At 51.0% G+C, this 24,614-nt stretch overlaps 1 protein-coding gene across 8 annotated transcripts in view; it reads right to left on the bottom strand.

The window, feature by feature from the left end:
• LOC119942831 (myosin phosphatase Rho interacting protein) overlaps positions 1-24,614 on the bottom strand; it is a 253,516-nt gene that overhangs the window by 23,537 nt on the left and 205,365 nt on the right. For 6 of the 8 annotated variants that reach the window (XM_038763813.1, XM_038763809.1, XM_038763814.1 and 3 more), the window contains 5 exons: positions 21,583-22,177; positions 20,192-20,308; positions 11,609-15,433; positions 4,212-4,359; positions 1,926-2,043 (listed from right to left, as the gene is read on the bottom strand). In XM_038763813.1, the coding sequence (XP_038619741.1) occupies positions 1,926-2,043; positions 4,212-4,359; positions 11,609-15,433; positions 20,192-20,308; positions 21,583-22,177 (4,803 nt within the window). The remainder of the gene's footprint in view (positions 1-1,925; positions 2,044-4,211; positions 4,360-11,608; positions 15,434-20,191; positions 20,309-21,582; positions 22,178-24,614) is intronic. The other 2 variants (XM_038763815.1, XM_038763816.1) reach the window with 1 other exon arrangement.

A 24,614-nucleotide genomic window follows, 5' to 3' on the forward strand; every position in this document is an offset into this window, starting at 1 on the left:
TGATTAATGGCCTTCTCCAGATTTTAACACTGCTCAAACTAGCTTCAGGGACGGGTTGGGGGACATGGGAGAATCCTCCTCATTTTGGTTTCCATGCTCAACTGAAATTCGCCTGAGTCTCTAGCCATGCTCAAGTCTTCACATCCTAAAAAAAGATCCTCGTCCAGCTATTGTCCCGACCTCTTCTCCAATTCCTGTCCAAGCTTCTCTACTGGGTTGCTCCCACCCACCTCCACTTCCTCTCCTCCAACTCTGACGCTTTACAATCCGGTTTCCATCCTCTTCACTCCACCGAGACCGTTCTCTCCATCGTCACCAGTGACCTCCTTCTTGCCCCCATCTATCCGACTCTCTGTCTTATTCCTCCTGAACCGCTCCCTTCTCCTGGAAACACTCTCTGACTTTGGTTTTACCGGCCCAGTCCTTTCCTGGTTCTCCCGTGGCTCTTCCCAACCGCTTAGTACAGTGCTCTGCCCCCGGTAGGTGTTCAAAAAGTACTCCTGACTTTGGATTCAGATTCTGTCAACTTTAGAAATGCTACATTTGGTTTGCCTGTAAGGCAGCAGGAGGAGGACGCTGTAATGACTTGAATTTGGGTGTCTTCAGTCACAGAGCTTTGGTAACTACTGGTATAGAATAACGTGGAATGCAGCCGTGGCCAATTATAGGGGCTAATGAACCATAATTCAATTTTCTAACTTCTTGGGCACTTGGAATACCAAGCTTATATCATATAATAACGATAATGATGGTATTTGTTAAGCGCTTACTATGTGCAAAGCACTGTTCTAAGCGCTGGATATGGCTGGCTGCCTTTTTTATGTTTAGAGGGAAGGTGGGGGAGAAGAAGTCATACAAACAGAATGCTTCTCTTGCCTCTCCAATTCCATATGCTAGAGCCTGGATTTTCACCCAGAAGTGAAAGGCAGGGTCGTGGCCACACCTCCCACTCCCATGGAAGCAGCCCAGGCACGCGGAGAGGGCTAGAACTCCCGGGTCCCTTGAGATAAATGGAAATCAACCCGGGAGAGATGCGGGGAGTCCAGCCACCACCCAGGAACCCCCACCATTTCCTCTGTCTGCACCACTGGACACTGGGCTTTTCTGGGACGGCTCCTGGAGCGCCACAGGCCCAGACTCCTACCGAAGACCCCTCTGGAGAAATCCAAAACAGAGCCTTCCCCGGTGCTTTGCGGTAAACTCCGGATGGTCCACAGGCAGCCCTTCACGCTCACCTTCCTTTCTGCCCCCACTCCCAGGTCCGGGGCGGGCCCTCTCCTGCCTGCCCATACGAAGGATTCAACTCTCCCAAGTGCTTAGTACGGTGCTGTGCAAACAGTAAGCGCTCAAAGAATGACCAGCTTCCGCTGTGCCCAGCTGGGGCTACTTCTAGTGTCTCCCTGGGGAGGCCACTTCCCATCTTGTGCCCCACTGGTTCCGCAGCGTAGGATGCAGCTTTCCCTCTGGCACTAAAGTCACCAGCCCCCTCGCCCTTTCACTGTCCTTGGGTCTCTGCCTGCTCTTTCAGCCCCAGCCCCAGCCCGGGCTGTGCATGATCGTGCTTCAGAAGAGAAGACGGGGGGAAGGAGCTAGCACACGCAACCTGGAGAGAGACTGAGGAGAACAGAAAAGGCCAAAAGAGCACCCGGCACCTCAAACACTCCCTCCAGGCCTCGAGGCGGGGGCAGCCAGCGCTCTGCCTGGCAGGAAGAAAGCCAACAACTCCGGAGACAGTTAGGAGAAGACATGATGGACCTATGGAAAGGGCTGGGGGGGGAAGGGGGGTGCGCGGCTACTTATCTTGAAGTTGAGTCGGAAAACTGACCAAGGAGCCTCATCCGTTCCACCAGACAGTAGCAGTAAAAGTTTGCCGCCCCCCAAACTGAATATCGAGCATACACCCACCCCTTCGAAGGCCGACTTACAGGTACTGTCTCCTAAGTGCCTCGATATCTGAATTCACACTGCTGATCTGCGAACGTTGGGTTTTCTCCAGCTCCCGCTCCATCTCTTCGCGGTGGGCATTCTTCATGGCTTCGATAGCTGAAGAGGTTGGAGAGAAGTGAGACGTTTCCCGTTTGTTCAAATTGTTTGCTGGCACTGCACAAATCACCTACCTGAACAATCCGCCCCTCCAATGGTACTTATTGAGCGACTGAATGCCGAGCACTATGCCGAATGTACGAGAGGGCAATCGAAGCAGGGGACCCGTTTGCTGCTCTCAAGGAATTTACACTTTAATGGGGGACAGGTAGACTAAAATGACTTACAAACAAGAGGAGTAGGAGAATCAATCTATCAGTGGTATTTACTGAGTGCTTACTATGTATAGAGCACTGTACTGTTTGGCAGAGTACTATAACAGAGTCACTTAACTTCTCAGTTACCCCATTTGTAAAATGGGGATTAAGAATGTGAGCTTCTATTTATACATATCTATTCTATTTATTACATATCTATTCTATTTATTTTATTTTGTTAGTATGTTTGGTTTTGTCTCCCCCTTTTAGACTGTGAGCCCACTGTTGGGTAGGGACTGTCTCTATATGTTGCCAATTTGTACTTCCCAAGCGCTTAGTACAATGCTCTGCACACAGTAAGCGCTCAATAAATACGATTGATGATGATGATGTGGGACATGGACTGTGTCCAACCTGATTAGGACACTGAGTATAGTGCCTGGCACTCAGCAAGTGGCTTAACTACCATAAAAATACAGCTGGTATTTTTTTTTATAATGGCATTTACTAAGCGCTTACTATGTGCAAAGCACTGTTCTAAGCGCTGGGGAGGTTACAAAGTGATCAGGTTGTCCCACGGGGGGCTCACAGTCTTCATCCCCATTTTACAGATGAGGTAACTGAGGCCCAGAGAAGTTAAGTGACTTGCCCAAAGTCACACAGCTGACAAGTGGCGGAGTCGGCATTTGAACCCATGACCTCTGACTCCAAAGCCCAGGCTCTTTCCACTGAGCCACGCTGCTTCTCTAATGGTAAACACATTCCCTGTCCACCAGGAGCTTACAGTCTAGTGCGGAGAAGTATAAATATGTCAAGATGAAGTAACTGAGTTTGAATACGTAACTGGTCAGACAAATAATAGTAACGGTAACAATAACTGCAGTACGTGTTAGGCGCTTACCATGTGCCAAACACTTTACTAAGCAGTGGGGTAGATATAAAATAATCGGGTCCCTTGTGGGGCTCACAGTCTAAGTAGGAAGGAAGAACAGGCATCGAATCCCCATTTAGCAGACGAAGGAACTGAGGCACAGAGAAGTTAAGTGACTTGTCCCAAGTCACACAGCAGGCAAGTGATAAACCTGGGATTAGAACCCAGGTCCTCTGACTTCGAGGCCCGTGCTCTTTCCACGGGGCCAATACTGCTTGTGTGTGTGCGTGCACAGATGCTAAAGACTAGAATAAGGCCCCCAAGTGCTCAGGCTGGTTCCTAGGTTGACGTGACTCGGCTGCTACGAATAATTTGGGGAAGGCTTCCTGGAAGAGGACTAACTGATGGACCAGGTGTCACAGCTGCCTTCAGTCCACACTTTGAACTCTACACATTTTTCATTTGGGAACTCTATTCAGTAACTTTAAAAAGCCCACAAAAAGAGCTAAAATATATAATAACAATAATAATGATGATGATGATGGTATTTGTTAAGCGCTATGTGCAAAGAACTGTTCTAAGCACTGGGGAGATTACAAGGTGATCAGGTTGTCCCATGGGGGGCTCACAGGCTTCATCCCCATTTTACAGATGAGGGAACTGAGGCCCAGAGAAGTGAAGTGACTTGTCCAAAGTCACACAGCTGACAATTGGCGGGGCCGGCATTTGAACCCATGACCTCTGACTCCAAAGCCCGGGCTCTTTCCACTGAGCCACGCCGCTATATGTGGTAACCTAGTGAAAACGGATGGAAGCAGGGGTCTTCTCACCCCTGCTCTAATCCTGGCTCTGCCATTTACTTGCTACGTGACCTAAGAGAAGTAACTGAATTTCTCCTCATCTGTCTATTGGGGATTAAAATACCCATTCTCACGCAGACTGACAGCCTGCTGTGAGACGGAGAAAGGAGCCAATCCGATTAACTTGGATTTACTCCCAGTGTTTAGAACAGTGCTTGGCACCTAGTAAGCCATCAGTAAATACCACCACGACCCGAGGCAAGCCGGTCCGGGCAGTTTGCCTGCCTAGGCCTTTCCCACCTGAGATGGTCGCCGCCGTCTCTTCTGCCAGAAGGCGATCTTTCTCCTCTCTCAACTTCTCCAGTTCCCGCTGGTGCTGCCTCTGCAGATCTTCAATCTTCTTCTGGTGAGTCTCTTCCATGGCGGCAAACCCTCGTTCACATGTTGCCTGGAAAACGCAAAAGGGCGCTGAACGTCCGCTTTCTCCTTTCGGACCTGAGCCGAGACCTAATCTAAAAAGCAAGCAGCGGTCCTCAAGCAGCAAACACAAAGCGCTCGTAGGATCCCCGTCCCCGTTAGCAGCAGTGCTATGTTTTAAGGACACATGCGCAAACTGGCGGAAGGGGAAAGGGTAAGCAGAGAGCCGGTCAGGGAGAGGGAATGCTCTCAAAACGCTGAGAACCGAGGGGAATGTCTACGCTGTTTAAAAAAAAGTCATATGGAAAAAAAATTAACAATGTTTCATTTTTATATAACAATTACTCTACACTCCATCAAGAGGAGGACCAGGCACTTTCCTAAGGAAAGAAGCTGTTACATTCTGGAAGACAGGGCAGAGGGATTACAGTCAGAGGGTTTAATTCCTATAGAACCAGCATTAAGACACTTGTTCGGTAAGTCAAAAACAAGCATTTTTCCTTGCAGAGAGGAAGAGGCACTATTACCAGGTTAATCAAAGAACTTATCCTATCCCGTCTTGACTATTGCATCAGCCTCCATGCTGACTTCCCTGCCTCTCTTCGCTCCAATCCACATTTCAATCGGCTGCCAAGATTGTTTTTCTACAAAAGGGCTCAGTCCACATCTCCCACCGCCTCAAGAACCTCCAATGGTTGCCTATCCAACTCGACATCAAAGAGAACCCCCTTATCACCTGCTGTAAAGCCCTCAAATCGCCTTGCCCCCTCCTGTTTCACGTTGCTGCTCTCCTACTCCAAACCAGCCCGCACGCTTTGCTTCTCTAATGCCAAACTACTCACTGTATCTCGATCTCGCCTATCTTGCCACCAACCTCTCACCCACATCCTTCCCGTGGCTTGGAATGCCCTCCCCCTTCACATCTGCCAGACGACCACTCTGCCACCTTCCAAGCCCTACTGAAGGCACATCTCCTCCAAGAGGCTTTCCCTGACTAGGCCCTCATTCCCTCTTTTCCCATTCCCTTCGGGGTCACCCTTGTACATGGATTTAGACCCCTCATTCACCTCTCCCTCAGCCTCACAGCATTTATGTACATATCCATAATTCATTTATATTGAGTCTGACTCATCTAGACTCTAAGCTTGTTGTGGGCAGGGAACACATCTACCGACTCCGTTACATTGGACTCCCAAGCTTAGTTCAGCGTTCTGCATGCAGTAAGCGTTTAATAAATACCACTGATGATTGACAGCTACTGAAGGTTCAGGGTTACAACTGAAACTTCCTCCTCAACAGGGCTCTCACTGCAGAACCAACTGCAGTGCCAGGCTCCTTCCCTTCCCCACAGCACCTGTACATATGCTTGTACATATTTATTATTTATTTATTTTACTTGTACATATTCTATTTATTTTGTTAATATGTTTTGTTTTGTTGTCTGTCTCCCCCTTCTAGACTGTGAGCCCACTGTTGGGTAGGGACCGTCTCTATATGTTGCCAAGTTGTACTTCCCAAGCGCTTAGTACAGTGCTCTGTGCACAGTAAGCGCTGAATACATACGATTGAATGAATGAATGAATGAAATGGCAGTCTAGAGACAAGAGTACCTGCAGTGAAATAACTAAACAAATAAACAAATAAGGAATAAATGATGCTTGAATGACAGTCTGAATGAATGAATAAATGAAATAACTAACTAAATAATAACTAACTGTATTAGTCCAGTGCTCTGCACACAGTAAGCGCTCAATAAATATGACTGAATGAATATCATCGTTCACTGGCAGACAACATCGCCCAGAAGATGAATTTAACACCAACAGGTGAGGATAGGCTGACACGTTTCTCTGAAAGGTTTTTAGTTCACTGTTTAAAAGCGAAGAAAAAGACGGAACCTCGTTTTCCAACCCAGGATTGAGCACCCTGATTTGGCTCCTAAGGCCCTGCTCAAAGAGAGATGAGCCAACCTGTGTGATTTCACCTGTCGTTTCACGTTCCAACCCCGAGTACCCGAACCAGATGCTCACTGGGGACGGACAGTTGCGTCCCCAGCAAACCAAGCCCCAGGGTCTCGGGCAGGTGGTCTCAGTTGTCCAACTCCTCCAGCCCAGAAAGGAGACATGCCGGGAGAATGTGGTATCTGGTTTTGAAAAACACGGCTTGCTCAGTGAAACGATGCACGTTTTTTTCCCCTCAACTTCCTCTGGAGCACCTCTTTTCCCTACTCTTTTCCCAGGACCCTTCACGGAAAAAGAGAGGCAGTGTGGCCTAGTGGAAAGTGTGTGCGTCAGAAGAACTGGGTTCCAATCCTGCCTCTGCCACTTGCCAGCTGTGTGACCTTAAGCAAGTCACTTCTCTGCGCTTCAGTTTCCTCATCTGTAAAATGGGGGTAAAATACCCGTTCCTCCTCTTAGACTGTGAACCCCATGGGGACACCAACTGTGTCTGATCTGCTCATACTGTACCAGTCCCAGTACTTAGCCCAGTACTTTGCGTAAGCTCCCTTTGGGCAGGGAACACGTACTGTACCCTCTCAAGTGTTTAATACAGTGCTCTGCACATGTTAAGTGCTCAATAATTGATTGCTCTGCACGCACTAAGCTCTCAATAAATACCACTGATTAAAAAATTCCACAATGATTTAAAGAAAAAAAGGGTTTTTAAAAAATGTCCAATTTGGTGGAAAGGAAAATGAAATTCGTCACTGTTTATTTCCAGATCCCCACCAAGTACAGACACTAAAGCAGTGAGTTCCGAATAAAGCAAACCAAACCAAATCTCAGACTGGCGTCTGCTTTAGTTCCATCCCGGACACCCAAATCCGAGTCGGCTCAGGACCTGTTAATAATAATAATAATAATAATAATAATAATAATAATAATAATAATAATAATAATAATAATAATAATAATAATAATGTCATTTATTAACGCTTACTATGTGCAAAGCACTGTTCTAAGCACTGGGGGGATACAAGGTGATCAGGTTGTCCCGCGTGGGGCTCACAGTCATCATCCCCATTTTACAGATGAGGTAACTGAGGCTCCGAGAAGTGAAGTGACTTGCCCAAGATCACACAGCAGACATATGGTGGAGCCGGGATTCGAACCCATGATCTCTGACTCCGAAGCCCGGGCTCTTTCCACTGAGCCACGCTGCTTCTTCTTTTAGACTGTGAGCCCACTGTTGGGTAGGGACTGTCTCTATATGTTGCCAACTTGTACTTCCCAAGCGCTTAGTACAGTGCTCTGCACACAGTAAGCGCTCAATAAATCCGATTGATTGATTGATTGACCTCTCTGAAGGCAAATGTGCGGCTAGAGAGGTACTAGATGCAGATCAGAGGCCCACGTCCACATGGACATTACTTCAGTGCTACTATTCTGCTTCCCGTAACGTGACGTCTCTCACATTCCTCCGCTGGTTACCCCCCTCCTCTACCTGTGCATCTTCCTTGGGAAAGCTGCCAGCTCATCTCTGCCTTAGCAACGAGGTAGGATCCAAGAAGCTAGGCAGGGCCTAGTTGACAGAGCACTCTCCTGGGAGTCAGAAGGACCTGGGTTCTAATCCCAGCTCTGCCCCGTCCGCTGGGTGACCCTGGGCAAGTCACTTAGCCTTTCTGTGCCTCAGTTACCTCATCTGTAAAGATGGGGGTTGAGACCGTGAGCCGTGGGACATGGACTGGGTCCAACCCGATTAGCCTCTATCTACCTCAGCGATTAGTAATAATAATGACGGCATTTATTAAGTGCTTACTATGTACAAAGCACTGTTCTAAGCGCTGGGGAGGTTACAAGGTGATCAGGTTGTCCCACAGGGCTCAGTCTTCAACCCCATTTTACAGATGAGGTAACTGAGGCCCAGAGAAGTGACTTGCCCAAAGTCACACAGCTGACAATTGGCGGAGCCGGGGTTTGAACCCATGACCTCACACTCCAAAGCCCGGGCTCTTTCCACTGAGCCCCGCTGCTTCTCTAGTACACTAAATGCTTAACAAATGCCATTAAGAAAACAAATGAACAAACAAAAAATAACCAGGTCCAAAGGGAGCTGCGATGGGGCCATCTGGGGCCCTGGACAACTTGAGGCAGAAGCTGCCAGGAAAAATCCTCCCTGCTTTGGCTAGTGGGTTGGGGGGAAGGCTACTGACGGCTTTCTGGAGCTTCATAAAATGATATGGTGGGGTAAGGCCGGTGACTGTGAGCCCACTGTTGGGTAGGGACCGTCTCTATATGTTGCCAACTTGTCCTTCCCAAGCGCTTAGTACAGTGCTCTGCACGCAGTAAGCGCTCAATAAATACGATTGAATGAATGCAATCTGCTCATGCCAAACACACAACACTTGCTCTCTGCGGCGTCCCCGCTTATGGGGCGAACCCAGCATGGGTGAGGAGAAACTGACACCCCAGCCCCCAAACCCCCCAAAATATTTCCGCTGAATCCAGAAAGCCCTGGGCAGGGATTCCGTGAGCCCTGAGTCTTGGTTTTGGTTGTTTTTCCTGTCCTGAACAACTTTTCTAGCTTCTTACTGATTGATGAGGTGATGTCCCTGAGCTTTAAGTCTTATCTGGCCCAGAGTTGGCTTTAGGGTGAACTGAGGTGACCTCATTGTGGATGTGATGCTTTTTAGTATTGACTGCAAGCAATTCGTTTGTAAGGGAAATCAGCTAGTTTCCAGCACAGGGGAAATGTCTTCAGATTGGATTACTTAAAAAAACCCTATTTCCACGCTGACAGGTTCTAGGGGTGCTAATAAATGAAGACACTTTCTTTGGGTCCCCGCTGAGGCTTATAGGCACCTAAGACCTTAAAGCCAACATTTCCAACCAGCTTCTAGGACGTTCTCATCGACATTTACTCTCTCCGTAAATAAATAATAATAGTTGCGGGGGGGGTGTTCAGCGCTTACTACATGTCAAGCACTGTTCTAAGAGGCGAAGTAGATAAAAGTTAACCAAGGTGGATGCAGTCCCTGTCCCACAAGGGGCTCACAGTCAAGTAGACGTACTGAGTCCCCATTTTGCAAATGACGGAACTGAGGCACAGAGAAGTTGAGTCCCCTTCTAGACTGTGAGCCCACTGGTGGGTAGGGACCGTCTCTATACGTTGCCAACTTGTACAGTGCTCTGCACACAGTAAGCACTCAATAAATACAATTGATTGATTGATTGAGTGACTTGCCCAAGGTCACACAGCAGACACGAGGCGGAGCCAGGGTTAGAACATAGGTCCTCTGATATTTAGACAGTTTGCAGAGGCTTCCTGCTACTCTGGTTATTGTCATTATCATTATTAATATTAATAACATCAATAGTGATATTTGTACTATATGTCAAGCACTGTTCTAAGTGCTGGGGTTGATACAAATTAATCAGGTCAGACACAGTTCCTGTGCCACAAAGGGCGCACAGTCTAAGTACGCAGGAGAACAGGTATTAAATTCCCATTTTACAGTTGAGGAAACAGGCACAGAGACGTGAAGTGACTTGCCCAAGGTCACTCAGCAGGTGTCAGAGCCAGAATTAGAACCCAGGCCCGTGCTCTTTTCCACAGGCCACGCTGTATCTCTGTTTATTCTCTGCATGAGTCTAAATAGAGAACGTTTCCTCAAGTTGCCCAGGCATCTGCGTGCTCTAAGAGGGCACCTGCTCTTCCTCAGCTCAGGTGGGTCAAATGGGATTTTTCAACATATCTTTTCCAAAAACTAGACAGCCCTTCACTTCAGGCTTCCCTGATGGAGTGATCCCCAAAACGGGATCATGGCAGCATTATTTAACAGAAGAAGCCACAAGGATCTGGCAGCCCATGAGAAGTAGCGGATTCTTTCAGCTCCTCCAGAGTTACAACCCAGGGAACTGCTGCGGGAGAAATGTTTTCATGTTCCCGAGGTACGTGGCGAGTCCCATTTGAGCCAAGAGGAGACAGCGGTCTTGTCTGGGCCTTTTGTAGAAAAAGCTGTTGGGGAATTGAGTGTATTTGACCTTGAGGGGAAGAGGGGAGGAGGAAAGGAGGAGAGGCAAGATGTTAGGGAGGTAGTTTTAAGGAACGGTTAAGTTGCAGAGGCTACTGGAAAAAAGGGCATATGCTTCATAAAACTCGAGCACACAGAAAAAAATGCCTAACATCATCTGAAATAAGTGTAAGCTCTTCAGATGGGAGGTTCAGGGCAGAACGTACTAAGATGGGAGACTGACAAGCATGCAAGCCCATTTAAATCAATCAACGGTATTTGGGCGTGTCCTGTGTGCAGAACACTGTACTAAGCGCTTGGGAGGGTATAACAAAATAGAACTGGTTAGCCACGGTCCCTGTCCGTAACAAGCTTTTCAGTCTGACCACTGTTACTACTATTGGGGAAGTCTTTTAGACCGTGAGCCCACTGATGGGTAGGGACTGTCTCTATGTGTTGCCAATTTGTACTTCCTAAGTGCTTAGTACAGTGCTCTGCACATAGTAAGCGCTCAATAAATACGATTGATGATGATGATGAAGGCAAAACCTGACTTTCAGAATCGGCAGCCACAAAAGCACAACAGGCCATCTTTCAGTTGGCCCTTCACATGCTGGGAAGTGTCATCTGTACGTCAGGTTACGTTCCGCCGTGTATTTTGGATGACGCGGTTTTGATTCGAAAAACACCTCAAGCCTGGTCCCGGAATGGGGCTGGGAGGCCCCACTAGGTTGTAGGGATTGTGGGATTAGGGCAGCAGTGGCCGGGGAGGGGGCACATCATGGGAGCAGAGGAAGGGAAGAGACAGACCAGTGAAATGCAGATTGTTTTCTCTGGAAAAAAATAATCACAGAAAGGGCACCTCAGGCAGAGAGAACACTTTATGCAATGTTCATGTTTGATGAAGCTTTGAGAATCAAATGGCATCGTGACTTTCCGCCATCTAATTTTTCCTCTCGGGTCTATCTTACCCCCTCCACGACACAATCAGTAAATTTTACCTCCTGGAGTCTTTCCGGAGAGAAGACAGGTTAAGGAGACAGGTCCACTGGATGTAACTAGAACCCCAGAGCAATGCACTGAGACTGCGACATGGCCGACAAGGAACACATATATACACACACATCAGCCAACAGAATTTTAAAGCCGCTGACTATTTTCCAATCCAGAAATCGCCTCCTAATACCAAGCTAAACGCCCAACACACCAGAAGGTCCCCCTCACCCCCCCCGCCCACGTCTCCTGGCAAACAAGAACATTGCATTATTGAAAAGGGAAAACACCACCCCGGGTGCGGGTGGAGTAAATGAAATGACGCTTTCAAAACCTTCAGGTTCTCAAAGTCCTTTTGGTATTTTTCCCTCAGGGTTGAGGCGTTTCCCTCCAGGTCTTTGTGCTCCAGTTCCTCTCTCATGACATTCATCTGAGCCTCCAGCTCCTGGATGCGCTCCCTCAGCCCCGTCGTGGAATCGGCCTCCGCCTCGGTCACCCGGCCGGCGCCATCCGGCCGAGCCGACGGCCAGGAGCGCTGCTCCAGGGCCGGGAGCCCCCCCGGGTGCTGCCTCTGGTAATAATTCAGCGTCTCTCGCAAGCAGCGCAAGTTCTGCGTGTAATGTTCTTGTACAGTGCGCAGCTCTTCTTCGTGGATTAGCTGCAGTTCCCTAATTTTGAGCTGAAACTTGTCCTCTAGGGTCTGCATCTGCTCTCCATGGTACCTTTCCATGTCTTGCTTGTCTTTCACGGAGGCATCCAGCTGGCTGAGGACCCTGGTCCTCTCCGCCCGGAGGGTGTTTTCCGTGCGGCTCAGCTGCTCGACCACGCTTCTCATCTCTTCCTCGTAGCGGTCCCGCAAGGCGAAAATGCTCTCGTTGTGTTTGCTCTCCGCTTCTTCCAAGCGCCTCTGCTGACGGGCCAGCTGAGCCACTTTGGCCTTCAGATCGGCGTTCTCCCGCTCCACGATGGCGATCACCTGCAGGTACTCGCTCTTCTGCTTCCGCAGGAGCTCCTCGTACTCCAGCTGGAGGGCAGCCACCGCCCGCTCCTGGCACGAGGCGCCCGCCTTCTCCCAGGAGGCTTTGTAGAACTTGAGTTCCTTCTCATACTGCAGCCTGATTCTGCAGCCCGCGTAACAAACCTGAGCCTGGGTGACGGCATCTCGAACCAGTAACGATGAGTAGCGGCTGAGCCCGCCCAGGCTGGTGAGGTCGGAGACACCCCGAGAGGCCTCGGGCACCCCATGTTGGTCGCTCGCGGACTGCCCCGGAGGCAGCGAGGCTAGCGAGGCGGCTATTTCCTCCAGAACACGTGCCTTGTCCTTCAGCTGTTGGGCAAGCTGTTCCTGCATAGAAACCAGAGCTTCCTCCCCTTCCCCCTGGTCTGGGGCCCTGGGAAGGTCCAGGCCCTCGCCGGGAGCCGGTTCCGGCTCAAACCGCTTCCCGTCCTCCTCCGTCAGTCCGCCCCTCTCAATCCCTGCCTGGGATTCCAGGGTTTCTGAAATCTGCCGCACCACGCTTTCCAAGCTGGGAGTTCCGTGGGCCCTTATGATTTCCCCCAACATGCCCTTATACCGCTCGAGGGCCGTCTTGGTGCCACGCAGGTTGTCTTCAACGGTTTGTAACCGGTCGTGAAGGGACTCCCTCAGCTTCTGGACAGCAAAACCGAGTTCTGCCTTGACCAGGCTCGCATCTGCCAACGCAGAGACGAGGTCCCGCGGGAAGCAGGGAGGGCCAGCGTCTGCTTGGTTTCCTCCTCCTCCTCCTCCTCTCCCAAGGCTTCCCAACTGCTTCCTGAGTTCCTCCACCTGGCTCCAAAACTGGCTTTCCAAGAGCAGTTTTTTACATAAGGCCTCTGCTGAGGTCCCAGCCGTTTGAAAAACACCTGTAGGCTCCAGGGACACCTCTGCGGACAGATGAATCTCTCGGAGTGTCTGGGAGAGGGCAGAACTTGTATCTGTTAAAGACTCGGCTATCTGATTGATCAAGGAAGCTTCGAAGGAGGTTTTTTCAGCAAGTAACTTCAGCTGGTCCTGGTAGCTCAATCCGGGGAACTGGGGGGTCACTTTCTCTCCCACAGGCAAACTCTCTTCCGGGGCCTCTCCGGGCCAGCCGGGCACCTGACGCAAAACACAGACGGCGTCGGATAAGATGATTTCCAAGCTGGAGAGGGTGGCCAATCCCAAGTCTCCCTCTTTCTCCCGGTCGGCCTTTAGCAAAGACCTCAGTTGTTCCCTGCATGCTTCTAAGCACGAGAGGGCTTGACTGTTTCTGACCCGGAAGCCTCCCAGCTCACCAACGTGCTTTTCCATCACCGTCTGCCTCTCCTTTCTTTCGTCTTCCAGCTGCGAGGCCAAGGCGGCGACCTGGGACAGACTGGTTTGGAGCTGGTCCCGGAGCTGGGATTCTGTGCCGGCCCACTGCTGGTGAAGGGCTATCAAGGCCTCCTGATTCTGGCCTTGTTGGTTCTCCAATTTCATGGTCACGTCTTTGAGTTTTTCCTCTGTGACGAACAGTTTGGTCTCCAGAGAGTGGATGATGGACAGATAAGCCTCAGGGACCCCGGCTCCGGCAGAGAGCCCCGTGAGGGCGGGTTCCGATGACATGCTTTCTTCCGAGAGCGACCGGTCCTGACTGGTGTCCGAAGACGTGCTGCTGGCCCAGTTCTTCTCGGAGCCATCTGGGTGGATGTGCTTTTGGCACTGTATACTCGAGAAACGGATCCGCTGCCGTTTAGTGCCGGGGGTGTCCCCTTCACACTTCGGTGCGGCTTTCTGAAGGCCCTCTCTGTCCTGAGGCTCCGCTGCCTCAGAGAGGGTGATGACATGGCCAGCCTCCAGCCCCGGGGTCTCGCTCACCTCCCCCTGGCCGGCCTCAGGGCTTTCATTATCCCGGGGAGGGGAGCGTGTCGCCGGCAGCCCACCTTGAGCTTGTTCTTGCTGCTCCAGTTGGGCAACGCCCTCTTCGTCAGCGTCCGGCTTGGGACACTCGTCGCCCGGGCCTCTGGGGTGAGCGTTTGCTCCCTTCCTTAAGATCCCCTCCTTGGCCTGGAGCCTTATTTCCGTTTCCTCCAAACTGCTGCCCAAAGCAACCATCTTCACCATGGCCTCGTTGAGGTCCCGGTCTTTCTTCGCCACGATTTTCTCGTGCAGCGCCTTGATGCGCTGCAGCTCCTCTTCTTTCCCTCTCAGGGCGGCGTGCACGTCGCGGAACCGATCCGAGACGCGCTTGTGCGTGCCTTCCAGGTGGAGATAGTCGGCCTCCCGGGCCTCCAGCTTCTCCCGAAGCTCGGCGACTTCCCCGTCAGAGCGGGCGACCCGATCCAGCAGCTCCTGGAACCTCTTTCTGATCTGGTCCCGCTCGCCCTGGAGGCTCTGGATGTGTTCGGCGAGCTTCTGGACGCTGGCCTCCTTCACCCGGAGCTCCTCCTCCAGCTGATGCACCATTTCGCTGCCCTCGAACGTGGCGCTCAGCTTCTCTTTCTGGAGGACTTCCATCTGCTGCTCGTGATCCTGCAGCTGGTCTTCATAGTCGCTTGCCTTCTCCTCCGCTTCTCTCAGGTTCTGGATCAGGGCTTGCTTTTCCTTCTCGCAGCTGTCCAGCAAGAGCTCATAGTTCTTCTGCAGCTTCTCCTCCATGAGAGCCTGGGCTCGTTCGCTGGCCCCGAGCTGCCGGCTGAGGTCGGCGATCCTCTCCTGGAGTCGCTGCGCTTCCTTCTGATGGTCCCGCTGCAGCGCCTGCTGCACTTCCAGATCCCGCAGCTCCTGGGTCTTTTCCAAAAGCAGGGCCTCTGCGCTCTTCAGTTTCTGTTCACTGGCTCTCAGCTGGGAGCTCAGGGTGCTCTCACTGTGCTGCCACTCCTCCAGCTGCTCTCTGACCTTGGCCTTCTCCATCTTCAGGTCGCTCCTCAGCTTGGCCAGAGTTTGCTCTTTGATGGCCAGCTCGGCGGCGGCGTTGCTCAGCCTCGCCTGCAGGCTCTGGATCTCGGCCTCGTGGTGCCGGATCACATCCTTGGCCTCCCCGTAGCTGCGCTTCAGGGACTGAATTTGTTGATTAATCAGCTCTTGGCGCTGGCATTGGGCTTCTAGCTCGCTTTGGAGGTCTTGGTTGACTTTATGGAGCCTCAGCCAGGCACAGGACGGTGATGTGGTCACCTCCGTCTTAAAGAGATCGATTAAATACGGGATTAGTAACACTCCCGGCTCCCGGTTCTGAGTGTCACACCTCTGGCCGGGGTTGACCGTACAAAAGCTCCTTGGGTTTGACAGGACTTCTACCTACGTGCTGCTTTCCACATTCTGGATGGCTTTTGTCCTCTCCTCTTTCACTTTTTCCACACACCAACGAATCAATCATCTGGCCCCTCTCCAAGCAACTGCTTCCAGGTAAAAGGAAAACATGGACACTAACACCAAAACAACTCTACTGCAGTAGACTCTACGAGAAACAAATCAAATGAAACTGGAATGATGAAAGACACACACACGCACACGCCATTAACTGAAAGACAAACAGGACAAGAGAAAGATCGGCAGGGAATGAAGACGACAGAGAGAAAGGGTAAAGTCTGCTTTTGTTTGTTTTGCAAAACAAAGTGCGCAGTTCCAGATACGTCCGTGAACAAAAAAAAAAAAATCCCACAAATGAGGTGTAAATCAATGACATCACTTCCCGCCAAACCCAGGAAAGGAAGAAGAGTGCTTCAGTGATGTCATTGCTGTATCATTTAAACAGGCTTCACCTGGTTGATGGCTTATTTTTTGAATTAAGACCTACAAGTTATGGTGTCTCTAATCTGCCTGAAAGAGACAAATGGAGGGGATGATGGGAATCACAAAGGAAAAATAATCTCCAACAAAACAAACAAACCGCTGTAAGATTCCAAACAAGTGAGGCATGCAAAGAGAAAACTCACAAATGAAAGGCATGCAGAAGTCGACGGAAATAATGCTGCATTGAAAGAAATGCATGTATATGCACAAACGAGGAAGAAAAGCAGCCCAACCTAAGAATTTGGCCTGCCTCGTGGTTCTCTGCTGATAGGGGAAGCCCACAGATGTGACACTCAGTTTGATTACGTTAAATTCCATGCCAAACAAAGAAACCATGCTATGTTAGCCTCCCAACATGGGTTAGTAGGGAACCCACCCAGTGAGAGGTGAGAAACTTCAGGTTGGCCTCTAAAGAGTGCTGGCTCTGAATCCAGGTCAGGTTTAGAGGGGGAAAGCGCTCCAAGCACGATCAGAATTAATAGCGAGAGATAAGAGGAGAAGTTGTTTCAAAAGAGGCGAAAATAGGGACTTTGGTGAAAACCTCGGCACAAGTCCCGGCCCGAAGTAAAGAGAGTCTCCGCCTTAGCAATGTGCAAAATCTGCCCCTCGTACGGACCCGTGAGCATCCCCTGGCCCACAGGTACTGCCCTCGCGATGAGCGGTCATGTCGGTCAAACCACGTGACGCAGAAATCCCGAAGGCTCCCCACAGCTTGTGGCTCAGCAGAACGGGACCGGAAGAATGGCCTAACGTCATCTCCCCCCACCCTTAACGGGCTGGAAAATACTTCCGAGAGCTGGGCTCGAGCAGGATATTTGAAATGACGGAGTTGGCAGGTGACAGGCCAGAGAGTGGAAAGGAAAACAACCCGTTTCCCCAAGTCCTCTGGAAAATCTGGACTCGGTCCACGGGCCGTGCAAACCAAGGTGGGCTGTCCTGCGCTGGGCTGGAGCCGCTCGGGGCCCCGAGGCGGAAAACTGAAGACCCCTCAAGCGCTGTAAGCCATTGGACGATTCTGGGCCCTTTGGCCGGAAAGACCTGCTCGGGGAAAAACTTGGGCCGGGCTACCGTGACACAGACGAGAGCCCACAAAGGAAAGCTCCAGCTGCAGACCGTGAAATGCTCCGTCCTCAGCAACATCTGGAATTTGTCAGGAGACAGCTCTGTCTGGCTTCCTTGCCTGTTGGGAGTCAGGGAAGTTTTCCAAAGTGCCTGTTGATACCGCACATAATTTCTCCCCGCACAGGCCTGCTAGCTTGTCTCCTGACCCACCAGAAGTGGATGCATGTCAAAAGGCACCAAGAGAGGCAGCTTGGTCTACTGGAAATGGAGACCCAGGGACTCAGGGGACCTGGGTTCTAATCCTGAACTCCGCTACCTGCCTGCTGTGCGACCTTGGGAAAGTCACTTCACCTCTCTGTGCCTCAGTTTCCTCCCAGGTAAAATGGAGTTTCCAAACCTGTTCTCCCTTCCCCTTCAACTGTGAGCCCCATGAGGATCAGGGACCATCAACTCGATTTGCTTGTATCCACCCCAGCACTTAGTACAGTGCCTAGCACACAGTAAGTGCTTAACAAATACCATATTATTATTATCATCATCGTCAATCATATTTATTGAGCGCTTACTGTGTGCACAGCACTGTACTAAGCGCTTGGGAAGTACAAGTTGGCAACATATAGAGACAGTCCCTACCCAATAGTGGGCTCACAGTCTGACCTGCTTATCTTGTACCTGTTTCAGGGCTTTGTAGAGTGCTTGGCACACAGTGCTTCAATTCCACTCTTTACTGTGGTACTTGCTACTATTATTATAAACAATAAAACCAATTCTTTATGGGTTATAAGAATGGCAATACCTATCCAGAGAGCAGGAAATGGCCACCTGCATGGATTTGCCACAGCACAGGAGAGAGCATGAGAGACAGATAGAGAGACACACCCTCTCCCACCTCTTTAACGTTCTCTGCATCTCCCCATGCTGCCTCGGACGCTGCTTTGCACAGACAGTGAGAATCCATGCAGACAAAGGTTGGAGATGGGTTTTACTGAAGAAAATGAAGGGTTGGAGGGGCTTCCGAGGAGTGGAAACTGCTTTGCCCCCATCAGCCGTGCCACTCTCCAAGAGGGCCCAGCCACTCCTTGATCATACGGAGCCACTTGCAGACCGTTGAGAGGGCAGATGGCAAAGGAGCTTCCCTCAGCTGCCCAGAGCTCCACTTAAACGCTTACCTAAATGGCCTCCCCACACCCCAGCGGGCCGGGCCGGACCATACGAGCGCCCCAGGTTGCTGCCCTGGCTTGACACCACTTCCCTGGCTCTCTCCTTCCTTCTGCTCGGCAGAACTGGGAAGCAGCGTGGCCTAGCGGGATAGAACTTGGGCTTGGGAGTCAGAAGGACCGGGGTCCTAATCTCAGCTCTGCTGTCTGCTGTGAGACCTTGGACAAGTCTCTCAACGTCTCTGTGCCCCGGTTACCTCATGAGTAAAATGGGAATTAAAGCTGTGAGCCCCATGTGGAACATGGACTGTGTCCAACCTGATTGCCTTGTATCTGCCCCAGCGCCTGGTACAGTGCCCGGCACAGAGAGAGCGCTAAACAAAAACTATTAAGGAAACCCAATTCAGCAGGCCAGCAGAGATACAAAAATGCCCCGTTTCTTATTCTAATTAAGCTGCAGGGACAGAGAGCCCTTTTAATTAGATGCCCTCTGCCAGAACCTCCATGGTTCTAACAAGATCAGAGTGCCACCTGCCCCAAAACCAGCTGAAGGGGGGAAAAGACCCCAGGTCCCACATTCCCTCTCAGCTTAAGCACATCTCCCCTCGGGGTGGTGATCCAGATGTCCATTCGTTCCTCCGCCGTGGCTGCTGTCACGGCCCTTTCCTTTCAGCAGGCTCGACCTCTGCAGACCCGGCCAAGTTGGCATGGGTCATTTTCGGAAGGATTTCTTCCACTGATTTACCTAATTTGGACTCTAACCTGCCCAGAGCATCTTCACGTGCAGAGGCAGCTGCCAGCGGGTGGAGAAATGGTTTTAATGGCCAAGCAGCCCTTCTCCCCATCTTGGAATGAGATTCTCTATTTACATTAACACCTGCCTCCCCCTCCAGACTGGGAGCTCACTGTGGATAGGGAATGTGTCTCCCAACTCTTTTGTATTAAGCACGTATCATTATTGATGATCATGCGATCGGGGACGTCCCCCCACCCCAGGGATGTCTTCCGCTCCCTCACAAGAGGTTCTCACTACTCCTTGGTAAGTCACAGCACCATAGCGTGTGACTCCGCTTGCCTGATTCAACAGAAGCAGTTTGTGATGACAACCACCTCTCCTCTGGCAACGGTTGCCTTCAGTGATGTAAGCTCCTTGGGGGCAAGGATCGTGTCTACCGACTTTATTGTACTCCCAAGTGCTTACCTCAGTGCTCTGCACACAGTAAGCACTCGATAAATCCCACTGATTGATCTTTCCATTCAGCTTAGCATCCCCGGGCGGCCTCTCTCAATCGGAAGCCCGACCCGAGAGTGCAAGCTATCAGTGAGGGGGGGAAAAAAGGAAGATACGCATGTCTTCCCACCAGCTGGATCTCAGCTGAGCCACACAGACCGCGGTGAGACGTGTTGTTGGAAATCCCCGATTCACTTTGTTGATACTGAGGCCGAAAAAAATTTCCACTATTAAGAAACATGTGGATTCGGGTTTTTTTTTTTTCTCTCTCTTTCTCTCTCCCTCTAAGTGGGCATTTGTTCAGCCCAACGCAGCCTTGGCCACTGACATAAAGTGCTCTACAGATGAGTGGAAGGGCAGCGTAGGAGGCGCGGGGCAAGGGTTAGGGTCTTAATCACTTCCACCAGACATCAGAGAACAGGTCAGCCCCGAAAGGCTCTGGAAAAATCACCTCAAGCCCCAGCTTCGAAGCAGACGCCCTGAAATGTCAGAGGGGCAACTTACGGACTCGTCCCGGGAGCGCGGCCAGGAGGAGCAGGGTGGGGTCAGAGCGGCCAAGCCCCGGAACCAAGGGCAGGTTTTGCACATTTCTAACCCACCTGGACTCGAAGCCGAGCACTGCGGGCAATGAAGCCCGAGCAGCCTACGTGCAGAGGCACGGGGAGGCAAGCAACGCGTCCCTCCCCGTTCTCCTACCTGCAACACGTAGCCCTCCCTAGCGCTCTGCTCCCGGCCCAGAGCCACTTTCAGCTGATCCTGCAGGACTCGGTTCTGCTCCAGGAGATCCGAGGCCTCCTTCTGACTCTGCTCCAGCTGTTGGAAAGAATAAAACCCAATAAAAGAAAACTGGCGGCAAAGAGAAACGAGACTCAGGGAACACAAGCCAAGGCGGAAACGTACAAGTGGAGTTTCCGATTCTGGTTCCTGGGACTGCACTTAGTTACATGAGCCCCAGATTTGAGGTTCTGGGGCAGGGTGGGGCTAAACGGTTTCTTGCGTTCCCAAGGGTTGACCCCAACTGGACCCAGAAAGAACACCACTGGTTGTTGGGTTACCTTCCACACCCACTCTGTGGCGAAGAATATACCTATTGTAGTGCTGGTCAAATCACGGTTTCCCACACAGCTCTGTCTTGGCTAATTAACCCCGAACCAGAGTGGCCTTATGGTGGAAAGAGCAAGGGAGTCATAGAACCTGGGTTCTAATCCCGGCTCCGTGCTAGCCTGCCGTGTGATCTACCTTTTCTTGGAACTCAGTTTCCTGATCTGTAAAATGGGGATGAGATACTTATTCTCCCTCTTATGTAGACTGTGAACTCGGGCAAGGACTGCCTCCGGCTTCATGATCTTGTATCTACCCCAGTGCTCGGCACACAATAAGTGCTGAACAAATACCACAATTATTATTATTATTACTACCTTTACTCTTCCAGTTCCCAGCCCATTCTACGAGGTTCCAGAACTGATTTGATGATTCGGATCAACTACCAACCTAATTTGACATGAGTAAGTCCAGATCCACACCTGAAGGAACATTCACTCCCACCCGCAACTGACTTCTGGCCGGACAACGTCTTCGAAGGCCCTGGACTAACTCCCTGTACACCCAGGAGCTGAGTGGATATTAACTATAATAATAATAATGGCATTTATTAAGCGCTTCCTATGTGCAAAGCACTGTTCTAAGCGCTGAACTAACAAGGAGGACGGTAAGTGCAGTCACTTAGCGCACGACTGTTGCATCCCCATGACCCTCCACGAGGAAGGCTGTCTCAATAGGTAGCTGAGGAGGATCTGACACTTCTGTTCCCTGCAGTGTTAGGAATTATTTCCCAGAGACACACAGGAGTAGGAAAGCCCAAGTGAAGCAACCACCGAGTCAAATTTAGGATTTGAGCAGGGAGGTAAAGTTTCATCAAATCCCAGATTTAAACCCTCCGGAGAAAATGAGAAATTGGAAAAGGTTCCAACGCTTTACGGCTCCTGGTGGCACTTGTTCACACCAGGAAAAGGGGAGACGGGTTTAGCCGACGGCTCCTTGAGAGACCGATCCCGCCTCGTGCCGGGTATTCTCCGTCTCCACGTTACCTCCTTCTCCAGCAAAGAGGTTATCTCCTGCGCGGGGAGCCTGTCGGGTCCGTCCTCCGAGGAGAGGTGCAGCGGGGCGATGGGGACTTGCTTCTCTTCACGCAGAGGGGTGGTTTCCACCTGATGCCACCGCTGTTCGATCTCCACGTGGACGTTCTGGGGCTTGGTCTCCGGCGCGACGGGTAACGCTGGGCTCCTGTCCACCTCCATGCGCGACCCAGAGTCCTCCCCGCTCGGGCCATCGACAGCATCAATCACCTCGAAGCGTTTGCGCCGCTCTTCCCTCCGCCGGGCCCGCTCTCTCTCTAGCTCCCCCGGGTCCGTGTCAAAGCCCCCGGGCTCGCGCACGCTGGGGGCTTCCTCGGCACTGGCCCTCTCCTGAGCCAGGGCTTGCTGGATGGGGCGGAACTCGGCCCAGTCGAAGGTTTTGGAACGCCCTTCCCGCCTGCGTTCCCGGGCCCGGCTCCGTTTCTGTTCGGGGTCCAGATCCCCTTGGTCCTGGTCCGGCTTCTCGCTCGGCTTTGGGCAGGCCTCGAAGGCCGGGGGGGAGGAGGAGGAGGAGGAGCTGCTCTTATTCTTCTCTTCTGGCAAGGAGCTGGGAAAACAGATACAGAAGAGGCGGGGAGAAAAACTCACACCTCATTCCCTTTCTCCCCAAGCAGCCCCTGGCCCTCTCCACCCCGAGGCTTCAGTGAGAGCCAACGATCAGATCACCGCCCCTAATTTAATTCGGCTTTCCCTGTTAATTCTCTCATTCCAGGGACAGCCAATGATCCGTGGACAAACACAAATTGCCCTTTCTGAAGGACTAGCAGTCTGTTTCAGGTTCCAGAAAAACAGGACCCTCTAAATACAGCTCCCAGATGGTAACCCCGCTCGCTGTTCACGGCCAGGAAGGTGGTGAAGTGTAGAATTTTTGAAGCTGGGGAAGGAGTTAGGGGGTGGGGAAGGAGCTGAGAGGACCTGACTGTACAGAATTTTTTTTTTAACAGATTTAGGATTTGTTGCTGAGAGTGTGTGGCTTTCGGTTTTCTTTTCTTTCATTTATTAAGCGCTCACTAAGTGCCAGTCAGTGCGCTAAGAACTGGGGCAGATACAAGCTAATCGGGTTGGAAACGGTCCATGTCCCACATGGGGTGCACCCATCTTAATCTCCATTTCACAGATGAGGTAACTGAGGCACAGAGAAGTCAAGTGATGTCACAGAGAAGTGACGGGGTTGGGATTAGAATCCGGGTCAATCAATCAATCATATTTATTGAGCGCTTACAGTGTGCAGAGCACTGTATTAAGCGCTTAGTCCTTCTGACTATGGGGTCCTTCTGACTCCCATGCCTGGGCTCTACCCACTAGGCCACATTGCTTCTCCAAGTCTTGTCCCGTCGTAGGCTTCCTGAGCTGGCCAGGGGAAGTGCCCAGACTGCCTGGAGGGGGTCCCGGGCTAGATAAGTGTCCCATAAGGAACAACTCCTTCTGGACCATTCATTCAATCGTATTTATTGAGCGCTTACTGTGTGCAGAGCACTGTACTAAGCGCTTAAATAACGGTACAGTGAGTAGGTCGGCAGTAGAGAATATAATAATAATAATAATAGCATTTGTTAAGCACTTACTATGTGTGAAGCACTGTTCTAAGCCCTGGGGGGAGAGTGGAGACAAGGTGATCAGGTTGTCCCACGTGGGGCTCACAGTCACAATCCTCATTTTACAGATGAGGTCACTGAGGCCCAGAGAAGCGAAGTGACTTGCCCAAAGTCACACAGCTGACAAGTGGCGGAGCCAGGATTAGAACCCATGACCTCCGGCTCCCAAGCCCATGCTCTTTCCATTGAGCCACGCCACCAAGCTATTTAATTATGGAGAAACAGGTGGGGAACTCAAAGAACTAAGTGAGACTTCTAGACTGTGAGCCCGCTGTTGGGTAGGGACCGTCTCTATATGTTGCCAACTTGGACTTCTCAAGCGCTTAGTACAGTGCTCTGCACACAGTAAGCACTCAATAAATATGACTGAATGAATGAAAGTGAGAGGCACAGAGAGATGGCTTCAGCCAAATTAAAAAAAAAAGCCCTATTCATGACTCCGCCACCTGTCAGCTGTGTTACTTTGGGCAAGTCACAACTACTCCGTGCCTCAGTTCCCTCATCTGTAAAATGGGAAAACTGGGAGCCCCACATGGGACAACCTGATTACCTTGTATCCCTCCCAGCGCTTAGAACAGTGCTTGGCACATAGTAAGTGCTTAACAAATACCATCGTCATTATTATTATTATGACCAGCCCGAAGGCTGCTGTTAAAAACAAAACATCCTAATAATAACGATGGCATTTATTAAGCACTTACTATGCACAAAGCACCGTTCTAAGCGCTGGGGAGGTTACAAGGTGATCGGGTTGTCCCAAGTGGGGGCTCACAGTCTTAATCCCCATTTTACCGATGAGGCACAGAGGCACAGAGAAGTTAAGTGACTGGCCCAAAGTCCCACAGCTGACAAGGGGTGGAGCCAGGATTTGAACCCATGGCCTCTGACTCCAAAGCCCGGGCTCTTTTCCACTGAGCCACGCTACTTTTCTAAATATGTCCTGATATCCCAGAAGGTGAGTTCAACCACCGCCGTAGAATTTCCAAACGCAAAGCGGGACGTTTGCTTAAGAACAAGGATGTGATCAGTAGCATCCACCATCTTTTTAGCAGCCACGTGACGGTAATGACACCCGTCGGCCCCTTCTATGTTTTGCTGTTTTTCGGGCCCCCTTCTCCATGTACACAATTTGCACAGGGCTTGCTGGTCTCCAGGGCCCCCCCAACAAGGAGCCTGTGATGGGAAAACTCGGCAATCAATCAATCAATCAATCGTATTTATTGAGCGCTTACTGCGTGCAGAGCACTGGACTAAGCGCTTGGGAAGTACAAGCTGGCAACATCTAGAGACAGTCCCCACCCAACAGTGGGCTCACAGTCTAGAAGGGGGGGACAGAGAACAAAACCAAACAAACTAACAAAATAAAATAAATAGAATAGATAGGTACAA

Source organism: Tachyglossus aculeatus, chromosome 21 (assembly GCF_015852505.1).
Source record: "Tachyglossus aculeatus isolate mTacAcu1 chromosome 21, mTacAcu1.pri, whole genome shotgun sequence".
Lineage (NCBI taxonomy): Eukaryota > Metazoa > Chordata > Mammalia > Monotremata > Tachyglossidae > Tachyglossus > Tachyglossus aculeatus.